Source organism: Vipera ursinii, assembly GCF_947247035.1.
Source record: "Vipera ursinii genome assembly, chromosome: 2".
Lineage (NCBI taxonomy): Eukaryota > Metazoa > Chordata > Lepidosauria > Squamata > Viperidae > Vipera > Vipera ursinii.
This window is the reverse complement of record NC_139513.1, coordinates 49,149,354-49,170,808: the sequence shown is the minus strand read 5'-3', so window position 1 is coordinate 49,170,808 and position 21,455 is coordinate 49,149,354. Positions and strand designations below refer to the sequence as shown.

Genomic DNA, 21,455 nt, shown 5'->3' with positions numbered 1-21,455 from the left:
CAATTTGCTGAGATATTGGATAAAAAGTTGGAGGAGAAGTTAACAGAAAAACTAGCTAAGGTTATGGATGAAAAGATTACAGAGAAATTAACAGAAATGAGAGCAGACATTTTATCTGCATTTCAAGGCATGGCTATATGTATTGAGAATTTGGATGAAAGAGTGGAAGACCTCAGTCAAAATAATATTAGACTGGAAGCAAAAATGACAGAAAGAGTGTATGGGATACCTCAGGAATGGGGAAAACCATGGGAAGCCTAGTGCAGGGACAAGACTGCTGCCTCCAGCCACCAAAGGCCTTCCCCCACCCACTGAGAGACGCCATGATTCTCTTCACACTACTTGGTGTCCCAAGCTGCTTGGGCCTTTCCTCCCCATCCCATCACCAATCACTCACCTATCTTTGGAAGATCTCCAGAGCTCAAGACGTCAGGTCTAAGCTATTTTCCTTAGATCTTGCATTATTACACACCAAACCCGCCTGCACTTGGCTGGCCCCACCCTTGGGAGGGCCCCACCCTTGTTTGTGTCTGGAAAGCGAAGAGTGCAGGGCGACCGGCACTCCCAAGTTCTCCAGATCTGCAGGGGTACAGTTGCTGAAATCCAGGCAGGAGATCTGACAGGTGGGAAGGAGCCTGTGGATGCTACAATTGACCTGAGGGTGGGGCCCTGACCTCCCAAGGTGGGGGCAGCCAGTTCTTAGCCAGAGTGTGGGCATGTTCAGTGCTCCAGCGAGGGCCAGGGCAGAGCAGGGACATTCTGCTTATGACACAGGCTGGGGCTTGGCAGTGAAAGGGAGGGGCTGGCCCAGCCCTTCACTTGGCTGGACGACTCTAGCACCCAAGGCTACGCAGGAGACAAGCATTGGCAGTGCAAGGCTCTCAGGCATGGCACCCAGAGGCTACACTGACCTGGCCTCTGTGAGGGCACAGGCATCCCTGGCAACGGCACTGCTGCTTTGGCTGTTTAGGAACACTTGCTGAAAATATGCAGAGGGCGCACATGGCACTGACCAGGCTGGGACAAAACAAAGCCTGAAGGAATGTGATGGATCTCGCGTTCTTCCACATGCTTCCATCCTCTGCGCAAAAACGCTTTTCCAGAGAGGAAGAAAGTGTAAGAACACGAGATCTAAGGAAAACAGCTTAGCATCAATATCTTGAGCGCTGGAGATCTTCCAAAGGTAAGTGAGCAATTGGTGAGAGGGTGGGGAGGAGCATGTGGAACGCAGTGGCCTACCAAAGGAAGCCCAGTGCTTGCTGAGATCCGGCAGGGCAGGATTGGGGGAAAATAGGCAGGGAGCATGTTGCAGCATCTCTGCGGTCATTTGTAAGGGCGAATGCAACATATGTAACTTTGGGACCCAGTTGTAAGTACTTTATGTCAGGGATGTCATAACTTTGAACATTCACTAAATGAACGTTCGTAACTCAAGGGAAGTCTGTATATGGAGAAAATAATTATATTTGGAGATGCTGGAGTGGAGCCATAGTTGAAGACTGCCAGGCCTACAAGTATTTGTTGTAAGTCTCTGACTCTGCTATAGAAAATATTTTCTGTTTTTTGTTCGGTGAATTCAGCTCTTGATATATATGGAAACCATGGCTTATGACAGTTCATCCTCCAGGTTGCCTGGTTTATTCATTGAGTCCTCATGGAGATCAGGAACCTGTCACTTTCTAGATGTTGCTGAACTAAAAATTGTAGCCTCATATTGGCTCATCCAGTGTCACCACAGTTGAGAAATACTAGGATTTCTAGGAGGGGTGTTTATTGCTGTACAAATTATTAGGGCGGTATGGAGCTTTGAAGGGGCGTTTCATATCAGTGAAGGTTTTTAAAACTATTTCATCAAGCAAAATTTGCTTCAGTTTTTTTTAATGCAAATGAACACTACTCCTTGTCTACTGAAAGCGTTGGAAAAGTGTTCTTGGCGCAGCAATGGATGAGGCCTTGGAATAATACAAAGAGCTTTGTTGATTAGAATTTCATCCCCTGTGTGATTCAACGACAGTTCTACTTCTGCAGTATAAAATTGCCTAATTGCCTTTCTTAAACACATTTTTGTATTTCAAAATTCACATGTTAAATATACAGTATTCTTAGTCTGAAAGTTGAATAATATAATGCTTGTTAGCATCAGTGCTGTCTCCTTGGTTTTGCTTGTATTTCCTGCCAATCACTAAGTAAACAAGAATCAGTGTAGTAGTTACAGCGTATGACTACAGTAGGAGACTTTATGCATTGTGCAGCCTTTGGTATACTTTTAGTATTTTCCTTGTTTTCTTTTCTATGAGAAAAGAGTCATGTGTTCAGTACATGACAATAAACGACTTTCCAAAAATCAACAGCCCTGGAAGAGACTATTATACTTCATCTAAATATATAGTACTTAATATGATCAGTCAAATCAGGGTTCAGAAAGGCTAGAAATGATTTTATCATTCTCTCTTGCTTGTGCACAATACACAGTAATCTCAATTTAGATGAAGGCAGAAGATTTATCTTTGCTTATTTGTTTCTCTTGTATGAAAGGTAAGGTAAATTTGGGGCTAAGGTGTTACATTCAGAAGTGCAATTTATTGCCTACACTGCATATGAGCCAGACAGATTCCATTACAACTTACTATCAGTGGATCAGCCTATTAAGATTTTATAGTTTAAAAAGTCACTGCAGATATCATTATGACCATGATGCTTTGCCAAGTGTCATGCAGTGGCCAGGTGCCAGACAATTGGTTCTTTGAGGCTTCAAGGACAATGAACACACCAAAAGGTAAGGAATGTTTAAACTTTATTAATAACAGCCAGATCAACCCTGACTGCTCTTTAGAAGGCCAGATCCTGAAGTTGAAACTCAAATACTTTGGCCACCTAATGAGAAGGAAGGACTCACTGGAGAAGAGCCTAATGCTGGGAAAGGTTGAGGGCAAGAGAAGAAGGGGACGACAGAGAATGAGGTGGCTGGATGGAGTCACTGAAGCAGTAGGCGTGAGCCTAAACGGACTCCAGAAGATGGTAGAGGACAGGAAGGCCTGGAGGAATGTTGTCCATGGGGTGGCGAGGGGTTGGACACGACTTCGCAGCTAACAACAAAGCAGCCAGATGTAAACAAAAACCTAAAAGTGTAACATAATATACCAAGCAAGATGCTCTTGCTTCGGCTGTTGGGAGTCCCAGTGACAACAGCAGAGAGACCTCCAATGGGCAGTTTTTTCCCTACAGCAGTGAGTGTTCAAGCCTGTGACAAAGCTCAAAGGACAATTTCAGGGTTTTTATTAAAACTTGGCACCATGATTTCATGGCACTGCTTCCATGGTCAGGAGATTGCAAGACTGGACCTTGACTGAGGAGTGCATAATTCTGGGATAGGAATGAAGGACTGAGAATTATCTAGATAAGCTGGTGCTTTGCAGCTGTGTGAAGATTTCCCCCACCTTGCCAGCAAGAGTGAAAAGCAAGCAGATTAAACATAGCTCAGAATGAACCCTAAATTTACCGGTACAGTGTTTTCTAAATGTGAAGGAGAAATCAAAATACATCACTAAACTCCTCAAAATACAATAGTCTTTCACAGTGCCACTACACATGATTACTATATTTGTAAGTATTTGCTATATCATGGAACATCTGTTAAATAAAACAGTGAAAGGAATAGTGCTATCCAATAATGAAAGGATATTTGCCCACTTAAAGGAAGAAATGTAAATATTGTTTTAAAGATGAAAGCAGTTTTTAAAAGTAATATAATTAATGTAGAAATGAAAAATATATTTTTGCGGAGATCCTCATGATAACACATTATCTCTTCCTTCCAGTATTAAATTATGTGCCAAAGTCCTGTTTAGTTTGTATGGCATTCACAATGGATAAACATTTTTCTTCCCCCCAGAAATCGTGGGCGCTCCATCACTGGAAATTTTTAAGAAGATGGTATAAGGTTCTCCTGCTTGAGCAGAGGGCTGGACTAGAAGACCTCCAAGGTCCCTTCCAGCTCTGTTCTACTTTTATTCTTACATCAGCAAATCTAGACAAGAACACAACAGCTGACAGAATAGAAGAAATTCTACATGCAAATTCCAAAGAAAGGAGAATTAATGTAGTGTGCAAACTTTCATACAACATCCTTGATTTCACATACTAGCAAAATAATGCTTAGGATCATCCAGCACAGATTAGATCCCTACCTGGAAAGGAAGATGCCAGTTGTTCCAGTTGGTTTTAGAAAAGACCAAAAACAATAGACATAGTATTGATAAGCGAGAAAGCCAAAGTATTGATAAGCGAGAAAGCCAAAGTATCAAAAGCATGATCTTCAGAATTATAGAAAGGCCTTTGATTAGATCAACCATGTCAAGCTGTGGAATGTCCTTAGGAAAATTGGGATCCTGGCCCGTTTCATTAACTTTGTGTGAAACCTGTACGCAGGACAATAATTGGCAATCCGGAGGGAGCAATGAAAAACAGACTGGCTCCAGGTCAGCCAAAAAGTGACGCCAGGCCTGCATACTTACGGAGAGGAAAGGGCTACATTGGTAAATGACAAATAATCTTGAGCCACAAAAGAATACTTAGCATACCAACCAGCTGTTTGGTGGCTAGCAAAAAGGAGGGAGCGCTGAAGCTGGGGCATCTGTGAGACCTGGAGGTATTGGAAGGGCTTATCTTTTTGGGTGGCAGTGGCAGCGGATTCTTCTTGGTGGCAGCGCTGTTCGGTGATGGTCAATTTATTGAGCCTTTTTTTAAAAAAAAATGCCAGCAGGTCTACTATAGGCATTCTCCTTATTTATTCAAGCTATGTGCAGAAAATACGTTGAGGGATGATGAATTGGAAGATTAGTGTGGCTTTAAAACTGGAGGAAGTAACATCAATAACCTTCAGTAGTCTGGTATCTGGACATTTCAGCAATTACAATCAAAAGAAGTACCGTGCAAAATCTAATCTTGATTGCATTTTAGGTGCTTGACACCTGGCACTCACATACAAAGGTTACTGCATCCTGCGATCGCCGTTAGCGACCTTCACAGCCAAATTCCAACAAACAAAGTCATTGGGGAAGCTGGCAGGAAGTCGCAAGTCACAGTCCCATGACATGCTTAACCACCTGCCGTGATTTGCTTAACAATCACAGGCAAAACTGATGTTGAAATTTAGCACAGTCATGTGACTTGCTTAACCACTGCTCTGCTTAGTTGCCAGACCTTACCGCAGTCAGTATAAGTGAGGGCCACCTGTATTGGTTAGTCCATATTTAACAGTAAAACCAAATTCTCTGGATTATTGTAAAGAAACCAGGCTAGTAATAAAGTCTAGTCATTCTTACTCTGCTCCTACCTCCTTCCCTGGCTAAGGAGGTAATCCTAAGTAAGATCCTTCTCCATTGGTCAGCTGAAAGTGGAATCTTTGCAGTTCTTCCAATTGAGAACTTAATAGTGTTGCGGGTGTAGTAGCCACTTTATGATCCCCCTCCTCTGTAGATGTGCAAGCCAGGCAACCTTATGGCTGCTTTCAAGGACACCTCTGATGCAGCTGCTCCTTCTTCCAGGCACCCCCTTCCATTAGATATAATTCACATATCTGATACTTAATTGCTTGCCTTATATGCTTGGCCTGCACTGCATTACTTGTGATTTATTACCTAATTGATTCTGTACAAGATTTGTATGCTAATTTTCCCCAATGCAATCAATTGAACATGAGAGTTAAATAAAATAAAGTATTTTTGAGGAAACTGGAACTGTGTGTCAGTGGATACTTTATGAAGTAAAATTACACAGCATGCTAGAGTAATACTGCTGCAGTATTAAAGAACATGGGCAGAGTTTAAACATATCTCTTAGCTTGTAAATGTTACCAGAGACTTTCATAATATATAGTTATTTAATGCTAAAGAGTAATTCAACATGAACACACCCAATTTACTCTTCAGAAAGTGCACATATTAAAATATACATTTTAATTGTTTGTCTGTATCCATGTGGATTAAAGTAGCTTTAGGTTTTATTTTCCACCCATTTCCTAGTTATGTCTAGCATGGAATTTGCCCTTTCCACAATTGCTACCCACTGAATCAACATCTTCATTGAACTATCTAATGTGATCCCTTTTCCCTTAATCACTGACATTTCAGACCCCATCAGTGTATGTGTGAAATTAGCATTACTTGCCACAGATGTTCATAGCTTTACTCTTATTTCAACTGAGCTGCATTTGTCATTTGATCATTTAACCAGTGCAAAGATATGCTTTGGAGACACATATGTTTATTGTAGGTTTTGTTGATTTGAATAGGTTGGTATCATCTGTAAACTTTGTTACTGTGTAGTCTCTCTGGTCCTGGCATATATCTTGTTACCTCAATTTGTTGTAGTAATTTCAGTTTTCTCCCTGAGATAGTCAGTAGAGGCTTAAGCATCTGTCCTGTATCTTCTATAGGAATTGCAGATGTAAATAATTAGTTTCTCTGCCATATCCATATCCTTCCTGAACGTCCTTAAAATGTCTACATTAAACAGAACAAGTGAACATAAAAGTGAACGTATTGCTCTTTGAGATAAAACAAGAGTCTACCTTACTCCTAATTGTCTTTTCAGTTAGGAAGGGGCTATGAAACTTTGCTGTTTATATTTATAATATAGAGCTCATGGGATTTATGTTAAAGCTATGTTTTATTTTATACTAACATTTCTGTGCCATTCCAATTCAGAACTAGTTTGATCCTGTGATTAAGGCATCAGGCTAAAACTGGGATGAGTTCTAATCCTGTGTTAGGCTGGGTGATTTTGGACAGAGCACTCCTCAGCCCAGCTCACCTCACAGGATTGTTGTGGGGAAAATCGGAGATGAAGAAGTATTAGGTACGATTGCTACATTGAGTTATTTATAAAAATAATAAAGGTGGGATAAAAATAAATAGCACAGCTGAGTGGCATACATAAAACCAAACCAAACCAGAAGATTAAAAACAACAGTACTCAAAAATATGCATTTTAGTAGCTTTAATTAACATGGCTAGATGCAACACCTAACAATTCTGAATGCTCTCTTCCAGGGCCCTGTTTTTACTTCTTTACAGAAATTCATTACAGGGAAAATAGTCATTGTACATGAGGCCAAGCTCTTCCATAAAAACAGCAGCATTGGTGAGAAGCCTCTGTCATGGGATACTTGCAAAAGGATTCTTTTGGAGATGAGATCTTCAGGGCTTCTCCTTCAGATCTAATTAGATAAAAATACCATTCCAAGCTCACAACTTGCAGATCCTCCTGGACTCACAGCATCTGCTGGAACAATAGCTAATGCCTACTATGGCTAGGAGAATCTTGGTTAAATTACATCTTATGTGCCAGTTTGCAACCATTTTTGGATCAGGAAGTGTTGTACATGGTCACTTACACCCTTGTCATCTGAAGTCTGGACTATGACAACTTGTCCTACATAGGTCTAAGCCACGAAGACGTAACTTTTTAGGAGAGTATTTGCGAATGCTGAGGACTACACTTACATAATTAATAGAGCTCTATTTCATTAGTCTTGATAGTCTTGATGCATTAATTGATGCAAGCTATTTAGAGTCTTCAAGAATTGAGCAGCATATAAGGCACAATGAATATAAATAAATAAAATTATACCCACTAATATATCCTTTTCTTTTCAGTTGCAACCAGAACAACTGGACTGTGGTGCAGCGCATCTCCAACATCCATTGTCAATTTTGCATCCAATCAAGGCTAAACCAGTGTTTACTTCACCAGGCCTTACATCAGTGGCTGTCTCCAGTATCAATAATTACACAGTTGTATTTTTAGGAACAGCAAATGGAAGACTGCTTAAGGTAAAATGACCTGGAAACCAAAAGGCTATGGATGTTTTTGCAATTAACAATGGAGTTTCTTTTGATTGTGAACCTCCTGTTCCTAAATGCCATGTTGATGGTATTAGCTCATACTAAGCCATTGTGGTTCGTAAACCATCCCATAGTATGAATGAACCAAGCCATCTGTGATTTATTCAGCTAATTATTATTTTATTTATGGTCAAAATAGCTAACTTTCTTCATTAATCAGGTTTCTAATGAGGCATTTATTTTCCAAGCTAATTATTCTTTCTTATCCTCCTATCTCTCAAGGATTTTAAGGAATTCTGTTCAGTGAAATTTGCATGTTCTTAATTTTGTGGAAGAAACTGCAAGCCTTATGTAGCTTTGATAAATGTTTTGAACAGCCTTTGTATACTCATGAAACCACAATTTTGGGCATATTTTGCTCATCTAAATAGTATATTTTTGTCTTTGACTCTAAATAGAGTCAAAGAAATTAGAATTTCTTTTAACAACAAAAGGAAATGAACCTTGTAGAAATTTTAGTTCCCACATTAAGTGTAGCAGTGTCTTTCCAAACAAGAAAGTAGACTGCCTAAGGCATTTCTGAACTTGGCAAATGAAGATTCTGCATACATTGCAAGGAGCCTTGATTTTTTTTTAACTCTACAGTAGAAAAGTCTTATTATCTTATTATTAGCTTGACATTGTGTCTTAGGTAGTCAAGACTAGTGGCGAGCCTGCAGCTTGCATTTCGTAATCATACCCACATGATAGTTAGTGGAAAAGGAAATGTTGCCCATGTAAGTTGTGTTACACTACATTTTCCTAACCTCTAGATCAGGGGTCCGCAATCCCTGGGTTGTGGATCAGCACCAGGCCACGGCATGCCAGAAACCAGGCTGCACAAACAAACAAAGCCCCATCCATGGGATGCAAGTAACACATGAAACCAGGCCCCCTCCGGTCCTCAGAAATACCTCTCTCCCCAGAACCGGTCCCTGGTGCCCAAAAAAGTTTGGGGGCCACTGCTCTAGATAATTCAGTTCGTTGTATTTATCTGTATTTTCTTAATAGGAAATGTGCTCCTTCATACATCCCTGGGATATAATAAGGGATCTGATAAAAGTGTTATCGTAGGTAACAGTTTGAGCGAACCAAATAATAATTTTGATCTCCAACGTTCAAATATGTATATGAGGTACAGAATACAGAATAACAGAGTTGGAGGGGACCTTGGAGGTCTTCTGATCCAACCCCCTGCTCAAAGAGGAGACCATTCTGGGCCAATGTCTCTCCAATCTCTTGTTAAAAACTTCCAGCGATGGAGCACCCACAACTTGGAAGCAAGCTGTTCCACTGATTAATTGTTACTCATTTTTAGGCAATTTCTCCTTTGTCCTAAATTGGATCTCTCCTTGATAAGCTTCCATCCATGACTTCTTGTGCTTTGATGAATAGGTCAACTCCTCTTCTCTGTGACAGCCCCTTAGATATTGAAAGACTGCTATTATGTCACCCCTAGTCCTTTTATTCATTAGACTAGATGTAGCTAGTTCCTGCAACTGATGGGCAAAGTTAGGCTGATGCAGCTTATTTGATTACAATCCTGTTGATAAAATTAAAGAATTCATGTTTAGGGAGTGTAAGACTGGCCTGGCATATTAATCCAGATTCACTTAACTCAGAACAGAAAAAAATTAATCACTCATCACAGTGATCATCACACAGGCTTTCATTCTTCAATAAAGAAGGAATTAGTTGTTCCTTTAAGTTGCATATGGATATACAATATCTTCTAATTCTTAACTTTTAATCAGCAGTTGAGACTAGAGTGTAATCAAGATGTTATTTGATATATTGTGGGAATAAATGCTTGTACTTAAGATGTTATTGCACAGCTTTTAGTTATTAACAATGCCTATTTATACATTTTTCCTCTCTTGATTGGTACTTGTGAAAAACACAGACTCCCCCACACTTGCAGTGGTCAGTGCCTCACTGGTTATAGTAATTGCTGAACTGAAGAATGTGTAATATGCCTGTTTTATCCATGTTGAAACAATACATTGGAGACCAAAAGTTAAGGCACCATTATGGTCTCTACCCCAGCAACGGCCAGCCATAACTTCATTGTATATTGTTTGCTGAAGAAAGAGCCCTGTGTCAGCCAGCTGCTGCTTACACCTATGTCTCATGGAAAAACATAAGTAGAAACTGATTTCTGTCAATCTGAAGATAACAACACATAATGTTGAATATTAGATCAGAGTAGGAAGAGAAAAGAAGGGAATCTGATTTCTTTCCTGCTTTGAAAAGATTCCTAGCAGGTGGAAAAGATAGTTGAAGTCCTCCCTCTGGTTTGATTATTTGCCCAGAGGCCCAGTTTACACAACTGAAGTGCCAGGTAACTGGCTTCAGTGTCAGCTGCACAGGCAATGAATGTGAACTACATTTCTCACCCAGCTTATATTCACACAGTAATAACAGCTCTGTTTCCATTGTCATGTCAGAAATGGCAGTCTTATCTGCTGAACCTCCATTAGAAAAAGATTCCCAGCTCCTTTATTCCTAGGATAATTTGTTGAGATAGCTATAATCTAATTGTACTCCACAGCTGCACAACCAGAAGCCTTTTTACCTTGGGGGCTCCTTCTTATTTGGCACGGAAGACGGAATATTTGAGTGATAATTCAGGTTTCCCATCCAAGACAAGACAGTAAAATGGAGGATAGGCGATGTTCAGCCAGTTCCTAAGCAGCAATTATAATTTCCTATCACATAGGCAATTAATATGGTCCAGTAAATGATAAAGTACACCAGACGAAGGCATATCACAAGGGCCATTATCAGTGGCACATTCAAGAGAGTCATTAACAGAACAAAAGTAAATGTAGAGGAGCAACGCTTCCAGTGTTACATAAAATATATTGCCAATTAAAACCATAAGACAAACCATTTTGCCAAAGTCTATTTCTGAAATATAGTTTTGTTAAACTTTGATTAGCTTAAATAATTCATGACTGACTAATTCTAGTCTAAAAACACCACTGGAATTTTTTGGCTTTTTTAAAAAAAATTGCTTTAATATACTGTAGAAGATAAAAGAAAATTTAAAAAGGAAGAAGAAAGGAAATAAGAAAGAATATGTTTGTGTATATGTATTTTATTAAGATATTCGGGCTTTATCATACCAAATAATATTGATCAGTCTTTCCATGATGTGCAGAAAGACCCACTTAATAAGCAGAGAAGGAACATATGTCATCAGATCACGATTACATTAGTGTCTTTCCTTATGCCTCATGTTCAGTAAATCCATAGTTCTACATATATTCATAAGCTTCAGATAGTTGTTATATAATTTACAATTAAATTTACATTTTAATATTGTATTATCTTCTTAAAATCACATTAACAAGCTAATAGACATTAAATCAAATTGAGTCAAGGCAGTATCATTCCCTTGATTATTTTACAGAAGCATAATATGTAACTGTTATTAAACATTCTGAGGTGTCCAGTAAGCATGAACAAAATTAACACAATCTTAAACTCATGAGAAAATAATATTTTTCAAGATGTTTAACCATTGATTTGCTAACATGGTTTATTTCAACTCTTTAATCCAGGGTTCTTGAAAATAATGATATACGACTGAGCAATGCTCTTTAATTGCATATTAAGAATACTTTAGAATAACCTAGCACATATTTCAATCCTGATAGCAATTCAAGAATTTTATATGCTTCTAATGAATGGATGGTTTAATTTACAATAGCCATCATTTTCTTACTTCATGCTCTTGTGTTATTAAGTTAAAGATGAAAGGATGTTTTCACTTAATACTTTTCAAGATTCCATAGTTCTTGCAAAAAGCTACTGTTTTCTTAACATTTCTGATACGTTCATTTTCTTTCTCTTCTTTTTCCTCAAATTTATGACATTGGAGGTTGTATAAAGAGTTCTCTTTTTTTTACAGATTAATCTGAACAGTTCCATGGAGGTTATAAGCAGGGAGTCAATTATGGTGGCTTATAGTGAACCTGTGCATCCTATTATGCAGTTTGATCCATCTGATTCCAGTTACCTGTATTTAATGACTTCTCATCAGGTAAGATTATTTCCCAAACCCACCTTTCTGTCATCATGAGATCTGTGCTGATTAAAACATTCATAAGTGTGAATTTAATCAGTTAGGGAGTTTCTCCAAACTTTCTACATTATACTTTTCACCGCTGCACAGATAATAATAATAATAATTTTATTTGTATACCGCCCTTCTCCCGAAGGACTCAGGGCGGTGAACAGGGCAGATGATATAGTAAGAGAGTACTTCTTATAACATATTATAAATGTTTCAAGAATAATTGTTGGTTTTATTGGCTTGTCTTGAAATTTATATTTCTGCATTGTCATGCGTTGTCATTGTTACCAAATTATTGCTCCATCATTCCTCGTCACTGATCATACTTTGTAGGGATGGTAAGGGCTGTGGCATTCCATTTTTCTTGCTTGGGTAGATCATGGATAATTACTGGATGTATTTTGTAAATTTACCAGCATAGCTTTTCATACCTTATTGGCATGATGAGACAGGATTTTTCTCAAACAAGCTATAATTGGAGGATTCATGTTTCATAGTAAGTCTAAAAAGAAAGAAATCGTTATTTAGGAGTATGTGTGAATCAAACTATTGAATGTGTCTTGGAAGCAGATTTAATACACTTTTAATCTTCCCTTGATGATGTATTAGATGGAACAAGGTGGAAAATAAAACATTTATATCAATACAGTTAAGATTGATTATTCACTATGAGAAAAAAACAATGTATTGAAAACACAGCAGAAATCAGATCTTAGAAGAGCATGTTTTGTACCATGGTTGTTTCATGTGGGGAAAGGCTGAAAGTTGGCTGATATAGTTCTCTTGTATAATTATGCTTTCCTACTGTTTGTGTTTAATTACGGTGGTGATAGGTGCACTATTGGGAGACTCGTAGGGCAGGCTGGGGACAGATTCACCCGGAGAAAGTCTATATGGTCACTAAAAGTCACTACAAATTTGATGGTACATTACATTGTTCAACAAAATTTTTTCAAAAGGTTTTCCTGAAGTACGGTTATGATAGACCCCTTCAAACTAAATACAAATATAATTTCAGAATGATTTATCATGTAGGAACCCTGAGAAATAGAAATTAACTCTTGGTTATTATAATGTGCTGCATGAGTTCAACAGGGCTAAAAGTGTTTTGCTGTTGATTTTTGTCTGCACTCCGTGTCAGATTCATCTTACTGCATTGTCCAACAGTAGTTAGCCACCATTGATGGACAGTTACCCTGATAACTGTTTTTTCTATTGTGGCAATGTCCTGGTGAAAACTTTCATCATGTTCGTCACTGACTGTGCTTAGATTTTTTGGGAAAGAAGTCCAAGTGTAAATACAGGAAATAAGTCTTCATTGACATGTTGTACTTCATGGTCTTGTATGCTCTCAGATGTTTGTCAACCAGCTGAATGGAGTTTTTTGCTCTGTCTTCTTCTTTACTTCCTCTTTTACCACTTTGGGTGTTGAGGGAGATGCAAAATTCTGGTTCTTGTTCTTCTGGCAGCTTCCAACTTTGTTATTTGATGCTGTTGTAGTGTGTCTTTGATGTTGTCTCTCCCATCTTCTTCTGGTTCTTCCTCATATTCTTTGACCTTCTCCTCCTTTTGTATATGCCTTGTACGGTATGGAATCTCAAGACATCCTCTCCAGGTGAGCTGTTTTTTGTAAGTAGTTTTAAGATTGGTTCTATGCCAATTTTATGATCTCATTTCTGATTTTATCTCTCCTGGTCACTCCAGCAGCTTTCCTCAAATATCTCATTTCCGTGGTGACTAACTTTTGTTTAAGTTTTATTGTAAGTGTTCATGTTTGGCACTGGTATCATAAGGTAGGGAAGAATACGTTGTGTGTGAAATGCTTCTTTATGCTGATAGGTACTGCCTTATGTTGTAGGAGTGGAGCTAGCTATCCCAATTCTTGGCTTACCTTACTGCATCGTACTGTATATTCATCTCTTCATCCATTTTACCATCTTTGGTGAATGTTGTTCCTAGATATTTGAACTTTGATACTTGTTTTATGCTTGTTCCCCCTATAGCTAAGTTTAAGTTATATTTAAGTTTAAGTTGGTTCTCTGTAGTTGCCATGAAAATTCTCAATAACATCCTTGAATGCTTTCTTGGCAATTTTCTCAGGCCCCACTAACAGATCTTCGGACTGCTTGACATTAATGATATATCTGATCTGTGGACCAAAAAAATGCCTTCCTTAATCTTGGCATCAGCTATTATTGGAAACATCTGTCTGAAATAACAAAAAATTGACTTTCCTTGTTCAGCACTTTCACAAAATGTTTCATCAGTCTGCATTTTATATGAAGCAGAGGCAAAAATATCTTTGTCAGGTCAACAAGTGGTTCACATGCCATGTTTTTCTATCCTTAGAACCAAATTATTTTGGAATGGTGTTTCTTTTTAATGTAATGCGACTCTCTTGCACAGCTGTCCTAATTGCATATGTAACAACAGTACTTGGTATATCTGAGCACCAGAGTCAGTACTTTTAGATCTCCACAAATATCCCAGTTGTCCTTGGTGTACTGGATGTGCTTCAGCAACAGTCCCATGTGTTTGTATGTTTCTTTCATGTATGCAGCATAGGAAACAAGTACTAACAGGTTTTACACAATTGTCATTGTTTAAAAACAGAAGATTTCTACAAAATCTTCTGATAGGTTAAATTACAGGTTATTCTCGTAATTAGCTGCCAAAAATCTATAGGATACACCCAAAAGTGTCCAGGAAGCAAAATCTTTATTGTTCAGTGTCACAATTAATCAATTGCTATCTTTACTGTCTAATTGAAAAGGAAATGAATTTGGTATTCCTTGCAAGGTTCAGTGTTCTAACCAATAATTTTCTGTTTGCTATTTAACCTCTGAGCTATAATTCCTTAATTAATCAATATTTCCAGTATATAAAACTCATGTCTTGTTCCTAAATCATTTATCCCCTAACCATTTTTGATCAAAATAGTTTACTGGTGGTCCTTGCTTAACAACTGTAATTAGGACCACAATATCCATTGTTAAGTGATGTTTTTGTTACGTGAGATATCACGTGACCCCAATGGTTTTACAACTTTACTTCCATCGTGATCATTAACTGCTAGCTTCTCCATTGATTTTGCTTATCAGAAGTTGGTGTAAAGCATGCAAATGGCAATCACAGTCTTGATCATGTGGTCATTGGGATCCGGCCACAGTGAAAACTGTTACACTGCTTATAAAGTTACTTTTTCAGTGCCACCATAACTTTAAACAGTCGCTAATAGGCAGTCATTAAATGAGGACTGTTGTTGTTAGTTGCGAAGTCGTGTCCGACCCATTGCAACCCCATGGACAACGTTCCTCCAGGCTTACCTGTACTTAAAAAACAAAAAAAAGATGCTCTTGAATTGAGCTCAACTCTTGGTAATTACACGGACACACTATTAAGTTTTCTTGGGAGTAATATGTAATCGTTTTCCCTTCCATTACCTTTTTCTGAGGGGGGGAGGGTGTTCCAACTAAGCAATAGCCCTGAATTTGGTTTCTGATCCAAATACTAATCAAATCCAGCCTTGCTTAGTTTCCAAGCCTATAAAAGCTTGAGCAGGTGTTGCCATCTGCTGAGATATAGTGTAAGCCATATTAATCTATTATTAGCAATAATACTTAATGTGGAAACTGTCAAGGGAAGAGGAATGGGTATTCTGCTTGCAATATAATCACAATATGTTCTATATAAACTACAAAAGGCAAGATTAAAATTTTAATTTCCAAGATGTAATAATTTGGTGGAAGCTATGCAACATTTGTGTCTGCACCCACACTGAGTGCCTTTTGTTGTTATGAATGACATCTTCAAAATGGAAAAAAATGAAAATTTATTAAATAAAGTATAGGGAAAACCAGCTGTTAAAACACGCCAAGTCCTTTGTAAATATCAAACAAACATCATCTATTTGTGAGAGAAATCTCATTCCCTGGGTGAAGAATTTTCAACTGCCCAGAGATATTGCCAACCTGTGTCAGAATGATTTGTCAATCTGGTTTTGTTTATTGGCAGAAATAGCTTCTGAGTGCCTTCATATAAATGTATGTGGAACTAAGGCCATCAGGGAGCAGTAAAATTCTGAATGGGGTCAGTGTTACTGCAAATACAAAAGGCTTATCTTACATTTGAATGTGGTTTAGACAAATACCTTAAGTGATTGATCCAAATGGCAGACTATGGCAGTATTCTATTAAATTCTTCTCGATTTAACATTTATAAAATAAAGGCATCTCAAGAGAGTAAAAATGTTTGAGGTCTGTAAAAATCCAAATTTATGCTTAGCAAGAAACATCCATGGATGTTTTTGAGCCAGTTTCCATCTCCCATGTTCACTTACATCTGCAGTGGATTTTTGTAAAACTAAAAATGCTATTCGCAGGTATTGGAAGAAATATGGGCCAAATATATTACCTATAAAAGAATGCACTAGCTTTTCACAAACACCTAGAACCAAATTGCAGGTACTGATATTAATCATTTTCTCTTCTTAAACATGTTATAGTGTTTTGCGTTTTTAGGCAATTATAGTTGTTTATATACCTTTTATTAATGAAATCTTACTTTTTTACCACTTACTGTGATTCATGTAGCAGAACATAGTTCCACCTGAATAATGAAGCTATATTATTAAAGTGTGTATTCATGCGTGTTTCTGTGTGTGTGTGTGTGTGTGTGTGTGTGTGTGTGTGTGAAAAACAATTTCTAGAACAGTTTTTTTTTTTTAAAAAACCTGTATTTAAAAAACAAACTGTCATGGAAAGAAAAAAGCAAAATACAGCTATTTTAAAGAACTTATTAAAAAAGAAATGTGGAAGTTATTCATCATGTTCTTTTGATTGCTCATTTATTTTTTTTTATTTATTTATTTATTTATGCAAATAGGAGACAGATGTTAGCATTGTGTTAAAATATACATTTTTCCTTTCTTCCTACCTGGAATATTCAGAACATATAATAATATTGAAAATATGGATAATAAATAACAAAAATAAAAATCATCTTAAATTGTTATGGCTCTTTCCATCTTAGACATGTATGCAAATGCTTCAGTCAATGAATTTGTATTACAATTCTTTGTTAACCCTTCCCCCCCATATTTTTTTAGGCAGCATGAACTGTATAGCAGCAAATCTCTGTTTCCTCCTCAAATAAGCTAGATATGAATAGAAAAAGAGCACATGTACATGATTCTAAAAGTAGGCAAAAAACTACGGAGAAGGGGAAAGTGGATTGGTCCTAAACCTTTTAAGATTCCAAGAGCAAAAACACATTCTCTATACCTGTTTATCAAAAATAAATAAATAAATAAATAAATAAACACATTATCCATGGATGGATGATTATAGCTAAATTATCTCTGCTGAGGCTCATTTATATGTTTGTCTACTGTATATAATTCAAACAATATTATGTAAACCAAAAAATGACAGAGTTCTGTTATAAGCGCTATAAAGCTATGAACCTGCTCTTTTTGGGAGGGGAGCAACTCTGTAATAATTTAATGATCACTAGGATGCTGAGCTTGTCGATCAGATGGTCGGCAGTTTGGCGGGTCAAATCCCGAGTGCCACGTAACAGAGTGAGCGCCTGTTACTCGTCCCAGCTTCTGCCAACCTAGCAGTTTGAAAGCACGTAAAAAAAAATGCAAGTAGAAAAATAGAGACCACTATGGTGGGAAGGTAACAGCGTTCCATGCGCCTTTGGTGTCTAGTCATGCCAGTCACATGACCACGGAGTCGTCCTCGGACAAGCGCTGGCTCTTTGGCTTTGAAACGGAGATGAGCACCAGCCCCTAGAATTGGAAACGACTAGCACGCATGTGCGGGGGAACCTTTACCTTTACCTTTAAGTCTGGCAGATGAGCCTCCTACTAGCCAACATTTCAGTTTTCTAAATCTAAGGTTTAATTGAGATCAACTAGTATCTCATCTGTGTTGCACGAAAAGAAAGAATAGAATAGAATAGAATAGAATAGAATAGAATAGAATAGAATAGAATAGAATAGAATAGAATAGAATAGGTCAGAAGGGATGTCATGCTCAAGTAGGAGCAGAAATGGTTTTCTGACAAGTGGTTGTCCAGTCTCTTCTTGAAAGTCTCCAGTGATGAAGCACTCACAAGTTCTGAAGGAAAGTTGTTCCATTGGTTGATTGTTCTCACTGTCAGAAATTTTCTCCTTATTTCTAGGTTAAGTCTCTCCTTGATCAGTTTCCATCCATTGTTCCTTGTCGGTCCTTCAGGTGCTTTGGGAAATAGATTGTTCCCCCTCTTCTCTGTGACAGCCCCTCAAATATTAGAACACTGCTGGGCACCATCCATATTCTGATGATAGTTGTTTCTAATCTTTTGATCAGCCTGGATAACTATAAGATGCTTTGTTGCTGTAGTTAATTAAACAAGAGTCTGCTAATAATAGTTTGATTATTTAAAATTGTTGCCTTGATTTTCTGTTACACAGATTGCTCGTGTGAAAGTAGCTGCTTGTGACCAATACACTAAATGTGCAGACTGCTTGGCTGCAGCTGATGCTTACTGTGGATGGTGTACCTTGGAGACCAGGTGGAATATTCTTGTATTTTATAAACCTCTTACAATAAGCCATTATGAACAGATGATTACTTAATATTATTGTAAATTTTCACCAGATTCATTGACTTCTACGATAATAAATAGCTGATGCAGCTTCACAGGTTATGTAAATATAAATACAAGCAAGATATTGCTGGATAATTACCATTTGAACAATTTTCACTTTTTATGAGAATTCACACAGAAGCTTAATTATTTTGTGGAGGAAGAAAACAAGTAGACTTGTGTATTATACTGTGCATGAGGTAGTCTAAGGCAGCATTAAATTTGAAAATAATAAAAACCCATGCAATCATGGGTTTATAATTATAATTTAATATAAAATTATCTGTCATGGGTATTATGTCATTTGCTTTTTTACTTCAAATGTGATATGATAAGTCAAACTATTGTTTTAAAGATGCTCTTAGCATAAGAAGTCATGGGAAGTATGCATATTTTGGACTAGTCAAAAGTCTTTGTAGGAAACAGGACAAAGCCACAACAATCAATTTTATGTTTTTGAAGAATATTTTAAGAGAGTCTAGGGCAGGCATGTCAAACTGCCGGCCCATGGGCCGGATGCACTATCCCAAAACTGCACCCACCCCATTGCCAGTAATGGGGAAAAGTTATAATATGTCGCGCGACGTCACATGACATCACGAGTTTGACATGCCTGGTCTAGGGTAAACCGAAATAAAACGAATGATAGATCCCAATTATGATAAAGAGACTGGGTATTTAATATTACATGTATTAACAGCAGCGAGAATTATGTATGCCCAATACTGGAAAAATGAGAGTTTACCAAGTGAAAATATTAGTCTGTGCAGAAATGGATTGATTAATTTTAGAGATTAAAGAAAAAGAGCATTTAGTCTACTATAGAACCTGGAATAAATTTTATCAATGGCTAGACAAACGAATTAGAGGGAAAGGAATGTGATGCTTATTTTTGACCTTATTCTACTAAGAAAAATATTATAGATTGAAAATTTAACATTGTTTACTATAATTTGCTATATCTATTATTGCTATCAATCATTATTCTTACTACCTCTATTGATATATATCAACCCAGACAATATGGTATTTGCTAAATATTGAATGTAATTGGGGGAAACCCCAACCTCTCCCCCAACTTTCTCACTATCCCAACCCCACGCCCTATCCCTTCATTTTCCTCCCCACCCTTATAAAAACCAATAAAAATACATTAAAGAAAGAAAGAAAGAAACCATATGAAATTGAGAGAAAACATTGAACAACTACCTGGTATTCTATTAAGTCAGCAAAGTTCAAAAGCTGACCACTTTATTTCCATGGATTTAACAGCCATTTTTTCCTCTATCTTTGTTGGGAAGCACCCAGCCAGGGAGGGAGGAGAGCCCAAGGGTGGAGTTAGCCTGGAGTCACTGCGCAACCACAAAAGACTGACCCCTCTAAGTTCCTTGGGGCTTTATCTGTTTGTTCCCAAGGGAAGGCTGCCAGTCTGGAGCAATTCTTGTATTATAGGCAGAAAAAAAGTAAGGTAGTTAGCTTGAACTATGCATGTGTGGGTCTGGTTGTTCATGCCTGACAACCTTAGATGTCAAAAAATAATAATAATAAAGATAAACAGAAGGCAAACAATGGAAAAATTTATGAATCATTCCTAATCATATCTCTTGTGTTTTGATTATGAGGTTAACATTTTAAGATAATGGCTATCATACTTAGTGAAATGACAAACATGAAGATAGTTTTTCAAGAAAATTAATAATTGGTTTTCTTCTAAAGGTCTGATGTCATAAATGTTCTACTTACGGTATTTTAGGTGTTCACTACAGCATGAATGTGCCCATTCGGAAGAGTCCTATTTCTGGATCAGTGCCAATGAGGGAGTACAACAATGCCCTTCAATGACAACAATGCCTTCAGAAATAAATATCGAGAACGAAAATAAGGTACATCAAGTAGGAATTACAATTTCTGTGAACAGATTCTCTTAAGCAAGGGGAACTGACTGTAAAGCATTATGAACAATATTTAAATAATTTATATCCCCCCCCATCTCATACTGTAACAGTAACTCCCGGCAGTGTACAAGGATTACAACAACAGCTATAAACAATGATTCCATGTCACCCAAGGTAAACAATAAATCTCAGTCATAAAAAGTCACATCAGCAGCGTAGTGAAACAGCCTTGTGAAAGGTTGCCAGGGTCAGAGCCCTCTACATCTCTGCAGAGGATATTGTTCCACTGGGCAAGTGTTGACACATAGAAGGCATCTTGTAATTTTACCAACACAATCTCTGAATGTTCAGCTGCACTTGTTATTTTTACTCAAAGGAGCAGCAGCTTTGCTCCAAACATTTAATTTAAAAATACAGTATTTTCAAAACCTGTTTGTCAATGTAATTTAATTTTTGTTAATTATTAGAATGATAACATTTTGTTGTTCACTTTTAGGGTATGATAATCCAAATAAATGGGAACATTCCCAATATGAACGGAATGGAAATAGCTTGCAATTATGGAAATAATATCCAAACTACTGCTAGAATTCATCCCCAATCTCACAACCAAGTAATTTACTGCAGTTTTCTTCCCAGAGAGAGCTATCCAGCCTTTCCATTAAATCAAGGTATGTATGAACAATGATGCTTTAAATAGTGATGATGATGTGATAATGATGTTAAAGATGGCTTTCTTAATTTTCTTAATTGAATTAAACTTTCTTAATTTTAATTTGTATTTAGTATTTGCATTTATTCAGGTAATGTTCCGACAGTTGAGACGTTTTTCATTAGATCAGTGATGAATTTCTGAAAACTTGGGTTTGTTGGAATGCATTTGCTGGTATATAGATTTTTAGGCCAATCCTGAGTTCTGCCCTAAGAAATTCTGTGGGGGGGAAAATATCCTAGGTA

The 21,455-nt window shown here is 37.5% G+C and overlaps 1 protein-coding gene across 1 annotated transcript in view; it reads left to right on the top strand.

Moving 5' to 3' along the window:
* PLXND1 (plexin D1) overlaps nt 1–21,455 on the top strand; it is a gene marked incomplete at its 5' end in the record, with an annotated part of 175,654 nt that overhangs the window by 32,884 nt on the left and 121,315 nt on the right. Inside the window, 5 exons of the mRNA XM_083353821.1 lie at nt 7,659–7,835; nt 11,803–11,934; nt 18,428–18,528; nt 20,357–20,486; nt 20,995–21,169. Coding sequence (XP_083209947.1) covers nt 7,659–7,835; nt 11,803–11,934; nt 18,428–18,528; nt 20,357–20,486; nt 20,995–21,169 — 715 coding nt within the window. The remainder of the gene's footprint in view (nt 1–7,658; nt 7,836–11,802; nt 11,935–18,427; nt 18,529–20,356; nt 20,487–20,994; nt 21,170–21,455) is intronic.